This window comes from Dromiciops gliroides, chromosome 5 (genome assembly GCF_019393635.1).
Source record: "Dromiciops gliroides isolate mDroGli1 chromosome 5, mDroGli1.pri, whole genome shotgun sequence".
NCBI classification, from domain to species: Eukaryota; Metazoa; Chordata; class Mammalia; order Microbiotheria; family Microbiotheriidae; genus Dromiciops; species Dromiciops gliroides.
This window is the reverse complement of record NC_057865.1, coordinates 283065814-283088628: the sequence shown is the minus strand read 5'-3', so window position 1 is coordinate 283088628 and position 22815 is coordinate 283065814. Positions and strand designations below refer to the sequence as shown.

The window sequence follows — 22815 nt, the reverse complement described above, 5'->3', positions numbered from 1 at the left end:
AGAAGAGAATTCCCTTATTGTTAACTGTTGTTTATCATTCTGTTAAGAAAAGGTTAGTGTGTATGACTGGGAAGATGGGCTGAACAATACACCAGTTCCTCATTCAAACTCATGACCTTTTAAGCCCACATATCACCACTGCCTCAGCCAGAAGGTTTATAGGCACAACAAACAAACCCGATTTTAGGACCAGTAACAGAAAAATGGCTTATTTCATGTTCCAGAGAGAGGCCGACCCGACCTGAGGCCTCTCTTCAGATGTGTTAACATCAAAAGTTACCGTTGGTGCAAAACAGTAGAGGTTCTGACCACTGTTCGAGAAATCCATTATATCGAAGGTAAATAGAAAACCTTACTCCTAAACAGGACCTGTGTTTAGGTAACAAAGTCAACCATTAGATGCTAAGATGTTTGTTTGAATTTCAAACAAGTGTGGCACCAAACACACCCTATGTTCAACACCCATAGAATGACTGAAGCCATTTTCCCAGCCTGGAAAAGGCCTTTCTGAGTAATCTGGCCTTTCACATCCTGCAGAAAGCATTTTCCCTCCATTATCTTGCTTATCCAAGAGCCCTCTGAAGCAGGCTGGGCAAGTGGGCAGCATCCCCATCTTACGGATTCAGAGACAGGCATGCTGAGGCAGTGACCCTTCTCATACAGTCCAGGGTCCTTCCCAGTCAGCCATGCTGTCTGACAAATCGAAATGCTAGACATGCTCTAAGAATCTACTGGCCTCCCCCACCTCACCTACTTCTTACCTCTGTCCAAGGAGGCCTTGTTGAGGACTAATGCATCTTCAATATCATAGCCGCTATAGCTCATCACAGCAACCATGGCGTTCTGCCCAGCTGGGAGTTTCTCAAATTCTATCAGTTCGATTGTTTTTGTTTTAACCATCGGCTTTTGTGGATAGGCTAGCAGGTACATGAGAGTATCAATTCTGTTCCGCTGATTATATCCAATAGTACCTTTATTGGTAATAGAAGAAGAAAAAAACACTCATTTTAGTATCTGAAATAACTGGGCAGTGATAAGTAGAACTGATTAAAAATATGTTTCATTTATTCATTCCACAAACACTCATTCACTACTTACAATAAGCAGAAGTCTGTGCTGGGTGCTATAGGCTCTATACGGATGAATAAGATTTCATCCGTGCCCTCAAGACAGGTAAAAAGTGCTATAAGGGTGAAATCAGGGAAGGAAATTACTTTACACATTAATACACATTAAGTGTGAGGGGTAAGGGAAGGCATCTGAAAAAGGTTATTGAAAAGATTGGAAAATTTTCATAAATATAAATGTTCAAATCCAATCTAGAAAGCTAATAATACATTTTTAAAAAACAATTATTTAAAAGTCAAAGCAGTGGGGCAGCTAGATGGCGCAGTGGATAGAGCACCGGCCCTGGAGTCAGGAGTACCTGAGTTCAAATCCGGCCTCAGACATTTAACACTTGCTAGCTGTGTGACCCTGGGCAAGTCACTTAACCCACATTGCCTCACTAAAAAAAAAAAAAAGTCAAAGCAGTTGTCTTCCTAAGATAAGTCAGGGTCAGCTAGGTGGTGAAGTGAATAGAGAGCACTGGCCCTGAAGTCAGGAGGACCTGAGTTCAAATCTCACCTCAGACACTTTACTAGCTGTGTGACCCTGGGCAAGTCACTTAACCCCAATCACCTCACCAAAAAAATTAAATTAAATTTAAAAAAAATAAATATACAATGATTATTTTTAAAAAAAAACAAAACATCATGGCAATGATACAATCGGGAGAGGGAAGAAGGACTGTGGTAGGGAAACAGAAGGAAACACAGCCCCCTGTGTCCTCTCTGAGGCTTCTCTAAGTCACAGGCTCTTTGGAGTCTCTTCCAAGCATGAAAAGCTTAATGTCCTTTCCCATCTCAGCTCTCGGGCCTTCCTGCCCATGCTGCTGGTGGTCCTGGCCAGAATGTGAGTGAGGGCTGTTGGCCAATGAACCCCATCTCTGCAGCCACCTCTTTTCTTCTCCCCACTGAAGGATTATCTGCCTGCCTACGTAAAAGCACTTTGTTTTAATCCCGATGATCTTAACGAAAAGAGCCTGAGTTCTAGCCTAGACACACAACAAATATTCCAGGTAATCTAGAGGAATTCAAAATGTCAGGTTCTAGATGGTTCTAGGTTAGGGTGTGGCATATGTTCTAGTCCTCCCATGTCACTCATCTGACTTCCCCCAATGAAATTTTTTGTCCCCAACAGCCCAGAAGAAAAGGCAGGTGTGATAAAAATCAAAAAAGAACCAATGGCTAGTGCCTGTGGGAACTGGAACCGCTATGACCCAGCACAGATTCAGGGACCCTACGTTCTATTTAATTTTCTTTGTACAAACTAATGCTTGCAGGCTGGTGAGGGACACTGAAGTTGCACAGCAGGCAGAATCTTTAAGCTCTTAACACACAGGAATTAGCTTAGTTGTTCATGCTACTTCTGATTCTGGAAGAAAACAATCACCCTGAAGAGAAGAAAGGATTATCACTGTAAAGACACCATCAGATCAGTGAAAGCTAGCCTTAGAAGTTCTGTGGTACTCTGCCCAACCACATGGATTTATTCCAGCACCTCTGGCTAAATTTCCAAGGCTGGTGTGAAAACCAAGAGCCACCTGAGGCTGACGGGGTTTGCTCTATAAATCACCAATTAATGTATGTTGATATGGCATCACAAAGGGTGTGATCCAGTGTGGCACTGAAACCTTCATTGTGCACTAACAGAATTACTGCTGTGAGGCCTGTGGTAAAAGTTCACTCACAATAAGTGTGTCCTTTTACATGGGATCACTGAAAATTTATGTGCAGATTTCACCTCCAATGGGGAGCCCTTCCCCAGCTTGAGACGAGGATTCGGGCAATGTCCCACCAGGCTGCCAAAAATGGCTTCTGAAGCCCCAGAAGGGTATTACTAAGTGACGGGGAGACACAAACGGCAGAGCAGCTAAACCAAGGCCACAGCGACGGGATCCTGCCATAAATTGTGCTACCTCGCCTGGTGCCCTCATGGCTTTCAAGCCGTGACAAGGGACCATTGACCAAACAAATACTAAAAAGACTGAAGACAAATGTTTTGTGTTTACCATCACAAGGTAATTTTTCCATTCAAGTCTTTTAACTTGGGCCGTTTTAAAAAAAATAGGATTAAGCATTTATTGAAAGTTGAAAAGTAGTTTGTCAGTAGAATTTCTGCATCCCGTCAATTCCATTTCCATAATACCGGGCCATAAAGGAATGAACTTTGAGAGGCTCTTTAAATAAATATCATATATTACATGCCCCCCCCCAGGCCCTCTGGGTCATTATCTAATGGTATAAAAAATGCTTCTCTACAATTTTGTAAATGTTAATCATAAAAAGCACACTGTCCATTTCAACGGGCCAGTTACTCTGAAACATCTATCCCCTAAGAATTCAATATCGGATGATATGGACAACATCGACACCTAAGCACGTCCATCACCCCTGGAGTTCCTGGGATATGGTCAGTGAAGTCCACCTCTCCTCCCTCTTCCCCAACCCCCGATCATTCACAGAAGTTTCAGTGTATTCACGTTAGGAGTTATGCCAAGTACTCCTGTGTAGGGGGCTCCTAGGAAGGGAGTGCCCACCTCAGACATTTTACCAGCTGTGTAATCTGGGGAAATGTAGTCAACCACTCTGCCTCAGTTTTCTCATCTGTAGACTGGCGATAAAAATAGAGCCTACACAACAAGGCTATTAAAGTGCTATATAAATGTCAGCCTTTCATGTAGATCACAGCCAGTATATGACTTAATAAATAAATCTTAGCGAACTGTCAGAAGCACATGGAGGTTGGGTGCCTTGCCCAGGATCACACAAATAGCCAATGTCAGAGTCTTCCAGACTCCAAGTCTAGCACTTGATGCATTAAGTCAATCTGCCTTGTGGAATTCAGCTGACATGAGACCTAGCATGTACAAGAAACATGGAGTAAGTAAGTGCCTACTGTGTGGAGCACTGTGCTGCATGCTGGAAAAGAGATCCAGATCAGGTCGTAAACAGGAACATCAGATGACAAGACAAGACGAGAGGATGAGGCCATCAGGATGCTATGTGCAGTCTGAAGGGGAAGCTCTTCACCACCAACACACACAGGGGCCATCAGGAGGAATAGGAAGCAGAGGGTATATCACAGTTGGTGTCTGTCCTTCGTCCTCAAAGAGGATCATGACATCATCCTGATGCTGTGCATATAACATATACTTGCAGACAACTGGCTTGTGCAAGGTCACTAACTGCACAACAACTCTATCCACTGCACCACCTAGCTGCCCCCTATCGATGGAGGAGGGAGAAAAGGAGGGGGCTGAAGCAGCCCAGCAAATTCAAACTGAGAAAAATGAGATGAAGTGATAATTAAACAGGAGTTCTTTGATACTCTCCCTCTCCCTTTCTCCCTCCCTCTCTGTCTCCTCTGCTCCTCTCCCCCTCCCCCAGTATTTGCTGTAGCCAAAGAATTCATGAGAAAACTCAGCGTGGGGAAGAAGGGCCCTAGCAGTCAGTCTGTGTGGACAGGGAAAAGTGGTGCATATTCATCAGTAATAAAGTGGGCAGGGCGGAAGACTCACAGGGCGGGAGCAGAGCCCCCCTGCCCAGCACTGTCTGTGGCTGCATTTGGAGATACACCCTTTCATTCATGTCTACTGGATTCACTCTTCTCATCTCCTTCAGGAAACAAGTTATCCTTGTAACATAATAACAGAATAAGTGGAAAGCTGAACAAGACTGGCATGGCTAAAATGATAACTTGCTGCTGAGACAGGAAGTCAGATGGAAAAAGGTCACAAATCTGTTTGCCTCAGTTTCCTCCACTGTAAAAGGGGAATGATACAACCACTTCACAGAGTTGATATGGAGATCCATCGAGATGGATAATTGTTTGTAAAGCATTTAGCCAAGTACTTGACACACAGTGGGTGCCACATAAATGCTGGTTCTGATTACTGTTGTTTAAAAAAACCCAGCTTTCATTCATTTCATGGCAAAAAGGAAGACTCTTTGACATCACGTGTGTATAGTAGCAAATGAGAAATAAAAGTAGATGCCCATTATTGGCAAAAATCAAAAACGAGAGACAATGGATATGAAGAATTCAGAGAAGCATGGGAAAATTTATATGAACTGATTCAGACCAAAGCAAACAGAACCAGGGAAACAATGGATACAGAAAAAAATACCACCACTACTGAACTCCTAATGACCAATATTGGTCCCTGAAAGAAATTGTTAAGAAAATGTATGTACTTTCTCCCTTCACTGAAGAAACAGAACTCTACACAGGTAGGGAATATAACATATACAGGGTGTCCCAAAGGTCTTGGTGCAATTGTAAGCTATTAAAACTCATGGCTTTAAGGACAGCTAGGTGGCGCAGTGGATAAAGCATTGGCAATAGATTCAGGAGGACCTGAGTTCAAATCTGACCTAAGACACTTGACACTAGCTATGTGACTCTGGGCAAGTCACTTAACCCTCATTGCCCTGCAAATACAACAACAACTTTATGGCTTTAATAAGACTTAAGCTTTAATAACAGACTGCACTAAGACTTTTGGGACCCCCTGTCTGTGAGGCGCGCGCCGCCCCCCCCCCCCCCCCCCCCCCCGGGCCTTTTCTAAATCTTTCATAAATGAGATGATTCACTGGTAGGGAAAGGGAAGAGGGTGGAAAGCATATGAATGTGATGTTAAAAAAAGAGAGGAAGACTCCTTGGCCATTGCCTCTTTCTTCACCTGCCTCACTCTGCTTTTATTTATTCAGCTTCTTCACCAGTGATGGTCAGAAATCTAGAGAGTCCAATTTCTATAAGCTGTCAGAAAGGGCTGGTACTAAGCAGTGGAAGGTGATTTCTCCCTAGAAACCCTGTGTATACGACATTCAGTGAAACTGGGTCAAAGAAATGCATTTGCCACATTGCAGAAAACATAATTAGAATGGCAACAAACGAGGTCTTCTTTTCCAAATACTGACCACCACTCTCCGAAACAAAAACCAAACAATAAAAACCTCACAGCTATGATTCTTCATCTATTTGTCATTTATTAATCATTCCTATTCATTCAATTGTTAAATGGGATAGAATGTGAGTTTCATACACTCATCATCCACAGAAACAACCACCTTCAGTCAAGCTTCAAAGGGAAGGGAAGAATCTTGGGCCCAGCCCTTTGGCTGCCTCCTAGGTTGCCTCCCTCTGTCCCCCTGCTTATCTTTTGAATTTTTAATACAGACTGGCCTCGGTCTTTTTGCAGCTATTTCAGTATCCAGAATGAAATATGACCATGTCATGTGCCAACTTATAAAATGTAGTTTTATCTCTGGGATTTTCTTTAGAGTCAGGTGTTCGGTAACAACAAATAGAAACAAAAGCTTTTTTTTTTTTTATTGCTAAAGATATTCAGTAGCTTTTGTCTTCCCGGCGTCAGCAGTAACGTCAGAAGAGTGTATCCAAGGAGCTAAATGTGCCAGACCCAGGGTCACTGCAGCTGAATACACCAACCTCAGAAAACACAGACAATGAATTGCAAATGACACTCAAAACAAAACCAGAAAAAACCCTTCACACAGCAAACGACAAAAGAACTCCGCAGACACTGAATTGGCTTTCTGTACACAGTGATCCTGCTTAGCTGTGTGCGGTGACTAGCCCAGCATCCACATACTACTCACAGCCACAAAACAAAGACTTGGGTTTGGGGGAGAGACAACTGTAAGGAGACAAGCGCTGTTTCTTTACTTCGTTTCTTCTTTAAATTTCTTTCTTTTTTTTTTAAAGGAACCATTAGGTAGAGGATGTCTCTCTCTCCCTCCCTGCCCCGCCCCTTGGGTGACATTTTCTCAGACATCCGAAAGAGCGGAATCAGTGATGAGGTGATTCTTCCCTCCTTAATTCTGCAGGAGGTCCCTCACAAAAGGTGTATTGTTTGGGGCAGGATTCACACCCCAGAACAAAATGGTTTGGTAAACCCAATAGAAGCGATGGTCTTTTCACAACGTGTAGGGCTTACTACTGTAGATTTTGACTTGTTAGCAAGTCAAAAACACAAACTGGGAAACCAGCCTCATTGCTGCTGAAGGATGAATGGGAAAGGCAAAACTGATGAGCTGATATTGAGTTTTTCTCTTTGGGAATTATTGTGAATTGAAAGGGCATTGCACTATTCAGGTAAATGATAGCAAGACAGCATGCTGGGGAGGCTGAACAGGAGAAAAGCCAGGGACAGAATCTGGGAAGCCTTCACTGTAAGCCACACTCTGTTAAAGTTCTAAGAAACCGGAGAAATTAATTTTCTAGTTGTTCCCCCAAAGTGATGCCACTACCTTCCCTTAACCATTTTCCTTTTCCTAAGGGATTACCCATCAATCAATCATATTTTAAAGCAAAAGGACAAACCCCCCCACACCCACTGAGCAAAGAACTTCTTCAGAAGATTTGTAATTTCAATATCCCCATGGGCATTCTCACCAGGCCTAATCGGCCTTCTTCATGAGCTGTGGGCAAACATTCCACTACCTGATGATGGCCAGTTCACTGGGAGGGAGTTTAAAAAAAAAAAAAAAACTTAGCCCAGCTGGTCCTTGGATGAAAGACATAAAGTCTATGGCTGGGCCCAAACTTGAAGCTTTTGCTGCCCAGCAGGATGAAAACACTTGGGAGAGTCAGAAGAAAAAGAGCCAGGATTCACTTCTGTGCTATGAAGAGCCATCACAGCAGAAGGGGGGTGGGGGGAGCAGAAGAAATGCATGGACCGTCTCTCAGGATCTCAGAGATTTAAAGATACCACACCGCTCAGAAGAAACTTTACAGGGATGGCCAGCTTTTAGGGTTTGAGCCCAGACTGCGCTGAGCTTGGGGGTTTTAGGAAAGACCTCCCGGATACCAGAGGACCACAGATTCAGGGCCCCTGTGTGTCCAGTCCAATACCCTTCCATGAGGGAACTGAGGTCCAGGGCCACAGGGATACTAAAGTGGGTCTGAACCAGGCCTTCTGACACCAAGCCTCCTACTCATTCCCCACAGAATTAAAAAAAGAGTCCAGCATGCTCTTTCTCCAGGCAAGGTCTGGCTCAGCTCAAACATCCAAATGCCAGCAGGAACAGATAAGAGTGTATGGGTTAAACATGAGAAAATGGGATGACAATTCACGGGTCTCCTCATTTCCTTTTCAAAAGCAAATAACCTACTTGTTATAATAATCTAGTTGTAGGGGCAGCGAGGTGGCACAGTGGATAAAGCACCGGCCCTGGATTCAGGAGGACCTGAGTTCAAATCTGGCCTCAGACACTTGACACTTACTAGCTGTGTGACCCTGGGCAAGTCACTTAACCCTTAGTGCCCCCCCCCAAATGTATCTCCTACCCATGAAAATACATTAAAAATAATCACAATAATCTAGGTGTCCCACTGTCCCTGAAGTGAAGAACAGAGATCCAGGAAGCTCACCAGCAACAGCCAAGAAGGGCAAATGGGGAGGATGTCACTAAGGGTCACTTAATGCCTCCCCTGGGCCAGGATCACCAACCACAAATCAATCAAGAAGCATTTATCAGGTATCCAACATGGACCATTTCCCTATTTCTTTTTCCTTCTCCCAGGTGGCTCAGTGTAGAGAGCTTGGGGCCTGGAATCAGGAAGATCCAAGTTCAAATCCAGCCTTAGACACTTACTAACCAGGTAACTCTTGTCAAGTCACTTCACTTCTGTTTGCCTCAGTTTCTGCAACTGTAAAACTGGGATCATAACAGCACCTCCCCCCCAGGGCTGCTGGGAGGAACCAAAGAGGCGGCACATAACAGACGCTTCATGGACGCCTGCTTCCTTCCTCTCCTACCCCCTTTCTTTTCCATGATTCCTTTTTTCTTGCTCATGCTTTAGTGTACCAGCAGAACCTCTGCTACTCAGCTCTATGGGTAGTTTTCCAGGGAGCAGGAGACTGCTGCCTCCTCTGGTACCAGAAGGGCTGACGCCACCAAGGTGGGAAATGATAAGGGTTTTCAAAAATGTTATTTGAAATTATTTTAGTACCACTTCCAAGTTCAAGAAAGACAAGCTTACCCATGGCTTGTTTCCCCATGGCACACTGGTAAGTATTCCTGGGGGACTGGTTATGGTGAGGGTATGGGATAAGTCCGGCACAGACACCAAGAAGTGTGAAGGGTTCAATCTCCAAGTGGGTGGTATCTCTAAAAATAAAGAACAGATAAATATATAAATGAGCAAACAAACAGAGAAATAAGAGCACTTATGCAACAAAATACTATCTTTTCTCTCTGGCTAAATGAGTCTGGCAAATGTTATAGAAAAGAACATATACAGATAAATACAATGTGAATGGCAGAAGGTAAAATCTAGTGAGAAAACATTCTGGGTTTTATTAAAATTTTGATTTTCACCTCAAATGATGAGAGAAAGAGGACTTTGGAAGAGCAGATTGGCATCAGAACAACAGAACAGTTGGAGGGGCCCTCCAAGACCACGCGGCCCAACCACTGCCTCCTCCCCAGAGTTCCTTTATTGTACCCAGTGGACAGTCTTTGACTCCACGGCCACTTCTGGCTGCCCTGTGCCGTGCAAGGGACTCCAAGGAGAAGGATGATGTTAACTCAAATGGCCCTTGTCGGTAAAAAGCCGAAGCAACACGAAAAGGAAGCAAAGGGGCCTGGAATGTGTGTCCCTGTCTTAGACAACATTTACAGGAATAGTTTTTCTGCCATTATATTAGAAAAATGCGTCTTCTTTCAGAAATAGATAGAAACGGAAACCATGACATGACTTGCCATCATTCAGAAGCTCTAGGAACTCTTCATTTCCCATCAGCCACACCCTTTGGACTCCACTCCACCATCGTCACAGCCCAGCACCAGGTCTCCCCTTCCCTGCCTTCTTGGCTTTCTGTTGGGTATTATCTTCTTCCTCCTTTAGACAGTAAACTCCTTGAGGACAGGGCCTGTTTTCCCTTTTCTTATCTATATCCCCAGTTCCCAACTAGTTCTATGTACCTATGGGCACAAAGTAGGTGCGCTGTGCTGCCAAAGAGAAGTTAGCCTGGGACCAAACTGCAAAGGCCAGTTATGAGGTGCAGTTGGCACAGAATCAAATGAGCTGCCTGCTTGCTAGGTTTCACCAAAGTAGACTTATTGAGCCCATGTCCTACAGCCTGAACTTCCTATTCTTCTCCAAGGGATTCTAAAGGCATTGATTTTAATTTGTGATACACAACAGGAAACCAGAATCCTATATCCTTGTGATAATTAATTAAGCAGGATTAATGAACTCTTCAGTTCTACTCTCAGGGAAAGAGGTTTTCCATGAGCTCCAGCTCTTGGTCTAGGGATTGGCTTCATTCAATCTGCCACAAATGGAATTTCTGGCAAGACTTACATCTGAAAGCCTAGCAGGTAGTCACCCCGTGGCCTTCTTTTTCCGTAGGGAATGCTAGTTTTATTGACATCGGGTAGCCTGTTTTAAAATGAAGCCCTCTTAAAGTCACATTTATAGCCTGAGTTAGAATGGTATTTGTTTGAAAGGCACCCCCCTCCCACCCCCTGTTTAAATACCAACAAATGAAATTCAGCAGTTAACATTCCTCATGGGAAGAAAAGGGCAAGAGACCCTTTTCAGCTGTAGAAAACAGGGCAGGTTGAAAAAAAATGAGAAAGGAGAAAGGGAAACCTATAGGATGACCCCATTATTCTCAGGGCTTCTATGATAAAAACACTAGTAAGACTCTGTGTTCATAGAGAACACCTGTAAAGGCCCTGATGACACACACTGGAGTTTGCTTTTATAAAGAAACAAGGCAGAATGCTCTTTAAACAAACAAAAAAAAGTCATGGACTGTTTTCCCACTTGAGCACGAATGGGAACGGTTTTCCAAAGTGCTCTGATAATATTGGACAAAATATAGAATTAAAGACATTTCCCCAACTCAGACAACTGGCCTCCCTGGCATGATTTAAGCTGTTTCTCTCTTAAGTCCATCCAGTTCATTTTAATGCATCGACCTGAGAAATCTATTCCTTTAAGAGAGTGATGTCAAAGAAGTGAGACAGGCTTGATGTCAGAGACTCTGACTCCAATTCTGCCCCCTTCCTTGCCACTGGGGTGATGACAGGCGAGCCCCTCTCCACTCTGGGCCTACAGGAGCTGTGAAAGCCCCTCACACTCACCACTGTGACCTTGGGGTGTTTATGATGGAGAACTTCCAGGCTCCAACTGCCCTCTCTTACTCTACAACTTTTAAATGAATCAACGCCAGCCTGAGAAAAGATCTGTTTTTTTTGTTCATTTCCCCCTTTTTGCTTTGCTTTTGCTAAGGGAAAACCCCAGCAGGACACGTGCTACTAAGGAACCCACTGACAAGGGAGGAACAACACAATCCGTCCCAGAACTGATAAATAACTCAAAGGAAAAAAACACCTCCAGAAGGAAGAAGAAACAACAACCCTCTTCTTTAGTCCTTCGATATGGGAAGCTTTTCTGAACATGACTCACTGACATACAACTGATGAAACTGAAATGCTCCAATGATTCTAGAAAGCAATTTGGGACTGTATTAGAAAAGCTACAAAACTACCCATATCCAGCAATCCCACTGTTCAGAGGAGGCCAAAGAAAGATGAAAGGTCCCATATGCATCAAATAATTGGGTCCCACTGTCTGGAGGTCATAAAGCACAACAAATATGAAGACTTCAGGGCAACTTTCTTGAATGGACACTGACCAATATCAGGAAATAATATCTATGATGCCACAAAGTACTTAGAGGAAAACAACACGGAAGACAGAAAAACTCTAATCAGCAGAGCAATCACTCGTGGCTTCAGACTATACATGTTGTCATACATGAGCAATGAGCTAATTTGCTTCTCTGTATTTCTTTGTTACAAGGGAAGGTTCTATTAGGGGTAAGGAAAGCCACTGGAAAGTAATGATGATATTACAAATAAGAGCCAAAATAAAACATTATGCTAAAAAAAGAATGTTTTTCTGAATCACAGCTTGTCAATGAAATGAGATCACTGTGCTGAACTCAGAGTTAGGAAGACCTTTAATCAGGCTTCAAATCTAAACTCCGACATTTTCCAACTGTATGTCTAGTTTCTCCAAGTCTCACTTTTAGAAGCTATCTCATAGGGTTACTGCAAGTGAGTCACTTTGAAATTTTATGGGGCGTTATCATTTAGTGATGCAAAACGCACAAATAACAAACCAATGATTGACATAAAACACGCAGGACGTTCCAGTTAAATGCGCAGCCACACCACCAAGCCTGGTCATCGGAGAAGTCACTTAAGTCTCTCCTGGGAGGCCACTCTCGTGGAAGGCTATCAAGATGCTCAGTATCTGAGACACAAATGAACTGCAGCATATTAGCTGCTCAGTTTCAAGGTCCATTCATTGTGTCTGTAGTTGTGTCACGAGAGAACCTCAGTGACTAGCAATGCCTACCAATGAAGCAGCCCCGTTGTGAGCAGCTCTTGAATGGAGATGTGGAAGGTTCTGTCTGCAGACTGGGGCAGTGCCACCCACCCTGAACCCAGAGTTTCAAGAACTGCCTTTGGCCCCTTGGTCTTTGTGGGGCAGACACTTGAGAGTTCAGGTAAGCTTTTCCCACCTGCTGTTGGTATCATAACAACAAATTACATAGCAATCACTGCATCATACTTCCAGGATGTGATGACAAAGGAAACACAGGCACCCCTAAAATACCATCACACCTCAAAAAGCCCTGCAGGCAGGTTCCATCATTCCTGGGTTTTCGATAGGAATTCAGTGATGCCCCTTCTCTGACTTTCCAAGCTGGGGAACTCACAGGCTCTGAACCAGGAGTCTCTTTCTCAGGCTCTTTTTTCAAGACTGAGGTAGGTGATCAAATCCTATCAGTCATCAGAGATCAGAGCTCGGAAGAAAAGCCATTCTTATTTTAAATTAAACAGAAGTATCACAAAAACTAAGAGGATAATTAAAGTGGAATGGATGTATGATAAACTATTTATTAACTGCTTCAGGCACTAAGCCAAACTCTCAAGATACAAATACAAGTAAACAAAACAGGGCTTGCCCTCCAAGACCTTACATTCTAATAGGGGACAACCGCACATACATCAAGGAGGCACAGAGTGGAAGGGGCAGAGAGGGGGCCAGAGACTATCTTGCTTGTTTGTTATTCCCATACAGAGATTAGAATTATAACAAAGATGAAAATCAATACCATATGAGGTTACAGATGAAAAGACACCAAGTGCAATGAATAGCTACAACCTGCCATAGTCAAACAAATTTATCAATGTCCCAAAAATGGAATACAAAAGGCAAAAGCATAATTTTCATGATTACTCTTCATAAAAGAAGATTATATAAAGCACAACCATAGAGGAAGAGCCCGTAATGGATGAAATCATGAAACCACCCAGTGATATCACACAAAATAGCAGCCTAAGCAGATTTCTTCCCAAATAAATAAGAGGAAAAGGAAGGATGCTAATGAACCAAAAGGAGGGCAGATTCAAAACAAAATGGATTTTCAAGTTGTTGGTGGGCATGTCACTTACTTGTTAATTGTATGTTCATACAATGCAATGTTACAATCATTTTCTTCATTCACGTCCAAATATTCAACCAGGCTCTCATGTAGAAAATCTTCAAAATTTCTGAAAATGCATCAAGAGATGTTTTAAAACATTTCTGCACCAAAATAATTCATTTTTAAGTATCAGATAGTTGAAAATAAAATAAGATACTGGTTTTCTTACAAGGTAAACTTTCAAAACCCTGCAAATATGAAATTTATCAATAAACTTGATATGTAAAGTTCATACCACTCTTACTGTAATTAAAAATTTAGAGAGGAAAAATTATTATCCTTATAAAATACAACTTTACAATGTTATTTTTATTTTCATCAATTTAGTCATCACTTTTTCTTAATCACAAGAGAAAACCAAAGGCACAGGCTGTTTCCAACACAACATGTAAGGAGTAAGTTCATCCTTCCCCCCAGTCTTCCTCTCCCCTTTTCTTCACGACCCTCCCAAGTACACAAATGTGTTACGTTGGTCATCTCTGACTACTCTCTCTACTTCGTATTTCTGTGGGCTGACAAATAATCTTGCCTCCTTTGCCTCCATTCTGCTCACACTGCGGCCACCTTCAGTCAGGGCCTCCCCTTTTCTCACCACAGCTACTAGAAGAGCTTCTTCCTTGTTTCAAGCTCTTACCTCGATCCTTCACATTTCTACTGCTCTCATCTGATCCAGGCATTCCTCCACGCAGAAAGTCTACTGAATGCTTGAATTGTAGCATTCAAGGCTCTCTAGAACCTAGCCCCAATGTACTTGTCTGGCCTTTTGTCAGTACAGTCAGGAGAAAGTCACTGTGAGGCACAGAGGGGGGCATGCAGAGGGATAAGGGCCTTGATACATGCAAGGGAGAATCCCTCTAGACATTCCTAGTGCCCAAGAGATGCCACAAACTGCAGAAGCGAGTGGCTGCTAACTGTATCTAAGATACAAATGTTTTTAAAACACTAAGCATGCTTCCATTTTTCAATTAATAAAGCTGTACTGCAGGATGGCTTACTGAAAATGGGCCATGTTTAAATTCCTGTCTAAAGGAATCTGATTGATTGGCTTGGGGGAAAGCAGTCAACAAAACCAAAACTTACAATCTGCCTTAACCAGTAAGCACAACTTGGAGAATACTTCCAGCAATGTAAGGCACTAAAATTGCATTTTTTTTAAAGAAAGGAAGAAGTAAATGAGCTTCCCTTTAAGCATCTTTCTTACCTGTAGCCCTGGGCCAGCTCTTCCATGTGCTTGTCTGTGACAGCAGGCTTTTGCTTCTTCACAATTATGTACGGTCTATTATGAAAAAGGAGAGATTCAGAAGGATGGGCTACAAAAGCAGACATATAAGGTAACTGACACATGTACTGCTGCTAGCTTAACACCTATACTCCCCCTCTCCAGCCCCCCCAACTTCTCTTAAATGTGTGCACGTTTGCCAGCTTTACTGAAATACCCAACCCTGAGCAAGCCATAAGGCTCGGATCTCAGTGGTCTCTGGATTTTCCGTCAATTTCTCATTTTCCCAAAATCGAACTAATCCTTCTCCTGATCTCCTCTGTGACATCTAGGCAAAGATCCTACACACAGTTCATGGAGTGGTCAGGCCAACCAAGAAGACCTCTAAGAATACCCGTGTCATTTTAACCCAGCTGAGGTCAAATGGAAGTTTCTGCCTTTTACCGGGCATCTGGGCTTAAGCAAAGGCAACTGGATCAAGAGGATGCTGGGCTCTCAGCTGCACCTCACAAGGGTGTGTGTGTGTGTTGGGGCAGTATGGCAAGGGGCTGCTGACATTCTGGCATTGCCTAAGGCATAAAATGTGCTCAGACTCCAGGCCCTATTCGATTGACCTGTAACTGTCATTTCAGCCTTGCCTCGGAGGACTCTGGCACCGCAGGGAAACATCTCCACAAAGGAAGGTGTGTGAGGTCGAGCCATTAAGGGCTGTTGCTATCTGGACAAGCGGCTGTTACGGAGAGGGCAACTGACAGGACGAGATGCTTGTGCATCCTGCCCTGGCACCCAAAGAACCATCTGGGGACTATGAGCACTCTGAAAGGCCGAGATGAGAACCGCACCATCACGTGGCTGACAGGGAGCTGGGTGAGCTTTCCACGGAAGTCCGCAGGGTTCCACAATCTGGGCGAGGACGGCCAGCAACACTCCTGCTGTCTCTCACCCAGACCACAGCTCAGCCTGCCTTAGGAGGATGCAGAGGAAAGAAAGAGGAGGCACATCAGGGCAGACAGAAGGAAGTCACTCTGGCTGCCGAGGCGGAAATGCCTCTCCTGCTCTGCATAACACCGAAGACGACTGGGAAGGCAGGCATGCTCCCTCTTGAAGAGGCCAGACTGCATCAGGGGTAGCGCTTAGCTCCCTGAGGGCAAAAGGGCCTCCCAGATGGCTTGGTTTGCTCCTTCGTACTCCCCTGAGAATTATCGTGGCAGAGCAGATAAAGAATGAAAGCTGGAGTCCAGAAGACCCAAGTTCAAATCCAGCCTCAGACACTTACTAGCTGTGTGACCCTGGGCAAGTCACTTCACCTCTGTCTGCCTCAGCTTCCTCAACTGTCAAATGAGGGTAATAGCAGCAGCACTTACCCTCTGTGGTTGTTGTGAGAATCCAAAGAAATAATATTTGTAAAGTGCTTTGCAAACCTTAAAGCATCCATGTAAATGCCTGCTATTATTACTACTATTGTGATTAATGTTAATAATAATGTGGATTGACCACTGGAAGGGGGGGGGCAATAATAATGACTTACCTTTATATGGCACTGGAAGGTCTTCAAAGTGCTATACATATATATTATTTTCACAATGACCCAGAGTCACCCAGTTAGTAAGGTCTGGGGCAGGATTTGAACTCAGGTCTTCCTGAGTCCTAGCCCTCTATCCACTGTGCCACCAAGCTTGGCACTCCCATAGGGTCTAACGAAATTCAGCTGCAGAAGGGCATGGGAAGGCTGAGGAGACACAGCAACATCCCAGGCTGGGGGAGAAGACACCCAAGGGATGGCTACTGAGTCCAATGCTGTCAAAGGGAAGTCTTTGGACCCAGAACCTGCCCCCCAGAAAGTCTCTAATAACCACACGTACCTGCATAGCCTTCCTCCGTCTGAGGAAATGTAGACACATCTATCCGTGAGGTTTGTGGAGATGGAGACAAATTCATTGATATAACCAGCCCTTCGCATGAGCCGAAACGTATTCACTAGTTTCTTGTGATCTCGAATGACACCCAGGATGTTACCTAAACATAACAGGTACCAGCACTTAAAAAGGGAAATGTCTCCTTAAATTAATCTAGAAAGCTTCTTTCCTAAGATAGAAATTTTGAGCAAAACTACAAAACTCTTTACAAACTCTGCTCTTAGCACCTCCATAACCTTCTTTGGTTTAGCTAATGTTGTTGTTTGCTTTCGTTCTCCCCAAGAGGACCGTGACATTGGGGTGATGTCATGACTTGCACTGAATTGGATTTCAGTGAGGGAGGGCTGTGCAAAGTCACCAACTTCACTCTCTACTCCACAGCCATCTGGGTCCAGTGGCAAGATGTACATCAGAACAACTGGAATTGGCCCCGGATGTTTAAGGCAATTAGGGTTAGGTGACTTGCACAGGGTCATGCAGGTAGTAAGTGTGTGAAGTGAGATTTGAACTCAGGTCTTCCCAACCTCAGCACTGGTGTCACTGCACCACCTGCCTGCCTGTAGCTAATGAAGACGTCACTGATTAGTAAGTGACAGGCCCTTCCTCCCTTCTCTGAAGAAAAGGGAGACGATGGGTACGAAACAATGCATATAATATCAGATACAGTAGATGCCCTGGTTGGTTTTACTAAACTGTTTTTTTTTTTTCCCTTTTAAGATCTTTGTTATAAGGGAAAGCTTGTCAAGTAGGGGAAAAGGGAGGAATATATTTGGAAATGAATACGAATAATAAAATAAAAATATAAAGAACAAACAAAATGAGAAGCTCAAATCAAATCAACAGAACTTAGAATTTATCATCAGTACTCTAGCCTCCAAGTGCAAATTAAAATACTTAACACTACTAAAAGAATAACATTAAAATACAAATGTTATTTATTATCCCCCAAATGGTCTAACTATGTCAACTAACCATAAAGACTGATCTGAATGTTTCTAGAGAAACACTGGAATTTTTGACCTGTACCACTGCACAGACTGCCCAGAAAGAGGATTTTCTGCCATACCCAGTAGCTGCTAATCTGCAGAGGCTGGATCTCCCAAGCACCTCAGTGGTCTTGGCATCAATAGCCACTAAAGACCCAGAATGGGGAGAACCGTATGTATGGGATGGCTTATTTTTTGGGGGGGTTTTTTGCGGGGCAATGGGGGTTAAGTGACTTGCCCAGGGTCACACAGCCAGTAAGTGTCAAGTGTCTGAGGCCGGATTTGAACTCAGGTCCTCCTGACTCCAGGGCCGGTGCTCTATCCACTGCACCACCTAGCCGCCCCTGGGATGGCTTATTTTTAAAAATTTAAACAACGTGAATTTATACCCTAAAAATCATGGTATATCTGCTTGTCGAATGCAGTACTGGTAGTAATTTGTCCCTCATAAATAATCAATCAACAGTAACGGTCTGTGCGGGAGTCCCCACCATTGAGGAAGACCAGGAACACATTTGGGTAAGACAGTTCTTCTCCACAGAGGAGGCTAACGCCCTCTACACCCAGGTTCCTGGCTAGTTTAACGATGGGGCCGTCTTCCATGTCAGTAGTAATGTGTGTCATCAGAGCCAGGTTCTTCACCAAGCCGCAGGCCTAAGAAGCAAAGAGAGGCACGAGTCATTCTTGAGAACATACATAAATGTTACAAAGTTCATTTCTGCCTAAGGGATATCCCTCCACTACAAAAGATACAGCTTCTAAATTTAAATCAAAACAGCTATTAGGAGAGAGAAAAGAGAAAGCTAACAAAAATGGGGGAGACTTAAATACATGGAAGTCTCCTCAAGATGAAGCCTCCCCACCCCTACTCCACCAGTTTTTCCTTTGGGGGTTCCTACCCATTTTGTTATTACAATCACATGCTTGCCAATTGCTTCCAATAAGTTAAAGTATTCTTTAAATGTATAGAAATGCAGAACTATCTAGTGCCCCTCACCTGAGCATGAGCTCCATCACCCCCATCATAAATGAGTCAGGGGGAGGGGCATTGCCCAGCAGAGTGGAGTGAGTGGTCCAGAGAGTCCATCAGCACCTTACCTCTCCTTCAGGAGTATCAGACGGACAGAGCATTCCCCACTGAGATGGCTGGAGCGATCGAGGACCACTCACTTTCCTGGTCTTCTCAAACTGCGACGAGATTCTTGTCATCATGCCCAGAGCGGATATGTAGGAGAGGCGAGAAAGCACCTGGGTCACTCCCTGGCGATCCATCTTAAATCTCTTCAGGGACCAATTTCCCTAGAGGAGGAGAAGTAGCTGAGGTGCCAGCCCTGTCTATGGCCAGACATCACCAACTCTTGCTTTCCACGGGCTCTTTGGATGGAATGGAACCACCCAGAACAACCTGAATGCCTCTTGCCCCAATGCAAGTCAAGTGCAGTGGGATGAGTCGCTGGGGATAACTTATAACACTATTCTCAGCCTGCTACGGGACTGCAAGGAGAATTGGAAAGCACTGTTGGCCCTCCAATCTAACCCCTCTCTAGATCACAGAGCTGAGCACAAAGCAGTAGCTCATGTTTGTTGGAAGGAATGTTCTGAGGGTCCTCCAACCTCAGGTCCTGCCAAGGCAGGCCATATTTCTGCACAGCTTTCAATGGTCAGCAGCTGAAATCTACCTTCCCATAATCCCCACCCTTTGGTGCCAGCTCTCCTAGCTGGGGCCAAGCAGAATACATGTTACTCTACCTTCTCGTGGCAACTTGAAAACATCAGATGATAACTCACTAGCCAGTTTTCTCTAAGTCTTCTCTCCTCCAGACCAAACACTCTGCCCAGTGCCTCTTCTTGAGATGCACTAAGGTTGATTAATCCCCTGCCAATGTGACCCCCAGAAGCAGAGACAATCAGAAGAACTCGAACCTTCCTGTTTCTAGGCTCTGTTTTCTATCACAAACCTAAGTTATTAAATTGGGCTCTGGACCACTGCCAGGGTGATTCTAGATTGAGCTTGGGAAGGTCCACAAATGGTAGCCAGCAGCACCTCCCAGCCTATATTCTGCCTGTGACTTTCTGAAGCCAAAGAACAGCCTTCAGATTTACCAAATCTACTCTTGAAGTCCATCACAATTGTGTCCCTTAACACAGGAGCTAGTCCTTCCTGCTCTCTGTCATGTGCAAACTGAATCAACACGCCCTTTATGCCTTCATCCAAGTGACAGATAAAAATGTACATCAGAATATCTTTAAAAATGGAGAAGCCCCAGTCTGTAAATGAAGAGTTTTGGGGGGAATAAAAGTAAGAAGAGAACGGGGATTAGGAGAATCTGAATAACAAAAAACCACTGGTAGTCATGAGAAAAGGGGAAGCACAAAAGAACTATTAAAAGAGAGCCCTTATTGGCGAGAAACTTTGACTTCTCCCAAAAGAATCTTGTCTCATTGTATCACTTCTTTGTACTGCCTAAGTATGATTGGTGCTTAGCTAATTCCAATAATGATAACTGGACTATCTAAAAGGAGGGACTCCCACAAAAGTCCTCCAAAGTTTCCCTGTGGCACAGATGGGGCTCTGGATGTTTACAGACTACGCAGAACCCAAGTCTTGGCAGGCCCTCCCAGTATCTCGCACCTTCAAAGTGTCATATGGTTTGGAAAGCACTTCACATTTATTATATCAACGGAACCTCACAACAACACCGTAAGGGAAGTGTGATTGTTTCTCCATTTTTCAGATGAGGAAACTGAGACTAAAACAGGTGAAGTGATGCTCTGGATCTGGGGGGAGTCTGAGCTCGGGGCTTCTTGACTCCAGGCTTGGCACTTTCTCCAAGTTTCTCGCAACTTTTAACCAAATGGGAAAAGCTTCCTGGGAGGCCCACCTTGGTGATGAGCCCTATGCCCGCTGTCTAAGGAGCAGGATTATTTCAAATCAACTCTGCCCTGGGCGGGCACAAGGAGATGAGTGTCTCAGCCCAGCAGCTACTAAGACCTAAGGAGCGGCTCCGTGACAGAGGAAGGAGCCCTCACAGGGACAAGATCACAAATTCTTGTGGAACAAAATACCAGTGGCCTGTGGTCACCCTTACAAAAGCTGCTAGAAAATCTGCCCCCTGGAAAAGGTAGCTGCAGCCACTGAAAAATCCACCAGTCATTTCAGTGTGCAAGTCACAAGCCAAAAAAGGCTGGAGATTGCTGCTAATGATGGGTAACAAAACTGCCATTAGAACCCCAAGGGGGCCTTGCTGAGTCATTATTTGCTTTATTCTCCTCGAGGAATTTTTTTCTTGAAATACAGGGAGGGTCTTGGAAAGCAGAAGAGATGGGACTAAGGGGAGAAGGAGCTGATGTAAAAACAAAAGACATTCATTAAAACCTACTTTTAATGCCTGCTGGCATTTAGATAACATGCTAAGAGTCACGAGGCACTTCACACCCATTACTCATTCCTTAGAACTTCTCGGGGTGAGGCAGATATGGACAGTGAGGATTCTTAGATCCCCATTTCATAGATTTTATAAAACAGAAGTTGAGGGATATTGAGGGACTTGCCCAGGGTCAAACAGCTGGTGAAGTGGCAAAGGCAGGACTCCGAGGTCCCAGCCGCCCTATAAATGGCCTCTGGAGCCTCTCCTCCTTCCTCACACTCAGCACCAACAGTTTCACAGGAGACCACCCAGGGAAATTGGGAATAAGGCATCCTCAGTCAAAAAACTACACCCTCCTCTGCATCCTGGGACCTCCACTGACCTGACTGCTGGGCTGGGAATGAGGAGAACCCTGAAGGGAAGCTAGCACTCCCTCCTGGAGCCGTGAGAAAGAAAAAGAAATCCAGGCACAGTCTGACACACATTCTAGAGATTTTAAAGGGGTCAGAGAATGGATAGGCAGGATCCCACGGGCTAAAATCCTACAAGGGAACATTAACCCAGGAGGGGCAGGAAATGATGCAGAATGAAATTCTGAAGACATAAAGGGAAATCAGGTCAGCGAGGAGGAAACATGAGGATTGTCCAAACACGCCAGTGGATGCACAGGGAACTCAATAACCGACTTAGCATGTAAAAAGAAAGGTGCAGACGATGAGGACTGGAGAGCTTGGGGCTCTGTGAAATGGCATCCATGTGCAAAAGCTCAGGAACTGAGGCTGGAGAGTGAAAATCAAGAGCACAGATTGGTCATGCCACTCTAACTGTGTTACTGAACCGGCACATGAAGGAATGCTGCAGACACAGTTTACCTAGCTAGCTGGTAGCAAGGCTTCCCGAGAAGTCGCTCATAGCACGTGGAATAGATGGCGATGAAATCAGATGAATTCAGAACTACTTTGATGGCTGGCTCAAAGGGTAGTTGGTAGGGGTTCAGTGTCCATGAGGCAGGTGGGCTCCATGAGCACACCCCCAGAATTTATGCTTGGCCCTGAGCTGTAACATTTTCACCAATCAACTGGATAAAGGCGGAGATGGTACACTCATCGAAATGGAAGAAGACACAAAGCCAAGAGGAAAAGATGGCCCACTAGACAGCAGAGTCTGGATCCAAAAAGATCTCAACAGCCAGAGCACAGGGGATAACCCCAAAGTCTTACGTTTGGGTAAACCCCCCCCCCTCACAAGTACAAGTACAAGATGGGGGAGGAATGGTGGCAGCAGCTTAAAGAAAAAGGGGAGGGGGTCAGCGTACTGCAGCCTGGGTGAGACAGCCCCATGAAGTGGCTGTCAAGAAAGGTGACGACACTGAGGAAGGGATGGCTACCGGCACCAGGAAGGCGCCAGGCCTCATCAGAACTCCCTGGGCACACTAGGTTTGGTTTGGAGCATGATGTCAAGAAGGACACTGACAGGCCAGACTGGGTCTGGAGAAGGGTAGTGGGGCTGACAGAAGTCCAAGTCAGACAATTAAAGGGACGGGACACACCGTAGCCTAGTGAGTACTCGGGATATGATCGTGATGGCTGTCTCCAAGTATCTGAAGAGCCGTCTTGTGGAAAATCAATTGACAAAGGCCGAGGCGTCCTGTGCTTGGCTGCAGAAGGCAGAACGAGGAACAAGGCTG

The 22815-nt window shown here is 44.6% G+C and overlaps 1 protein-coding gene across 1 annotated transcript in view; it reads right to left on the bottom strand.

Annotated features, from left to right (window-relative positions):
- POLR3B (RNA polymerase III subunit B) overlaps positions 1-22815 on the bottom strand; it is a 140547-nt gene that overhangs the window by 44459 nt on the left and 73273 nt on the right. The window contains exons 14-20 of the mRNA XM_043969254.1: positions 18859-19059; positions 18252-18414; positions 16721-16874; positions 14841-14915; positions 13608-13706; positions 9109-9236; positions 762-971 (exon numbers count right to left, since the gene is read on the bottom strand). Of these exons, the coding sequence (XP_043825189.1) occupies positions 762-971; positions 9109-9236; positions 13608-13706; positions 14841-14915; positions 16721-16874; positions 18252-18414; positions 18859-19059 (1030 nt within the window). The remainder of the gene's footprint in view (positions 1-761; positions 972-9108; positions 9237-13607; positions 13707-14840; positions 14916-16720; positions 16875-18251; positions 18415-18858; positions 19060-22815) is intronic.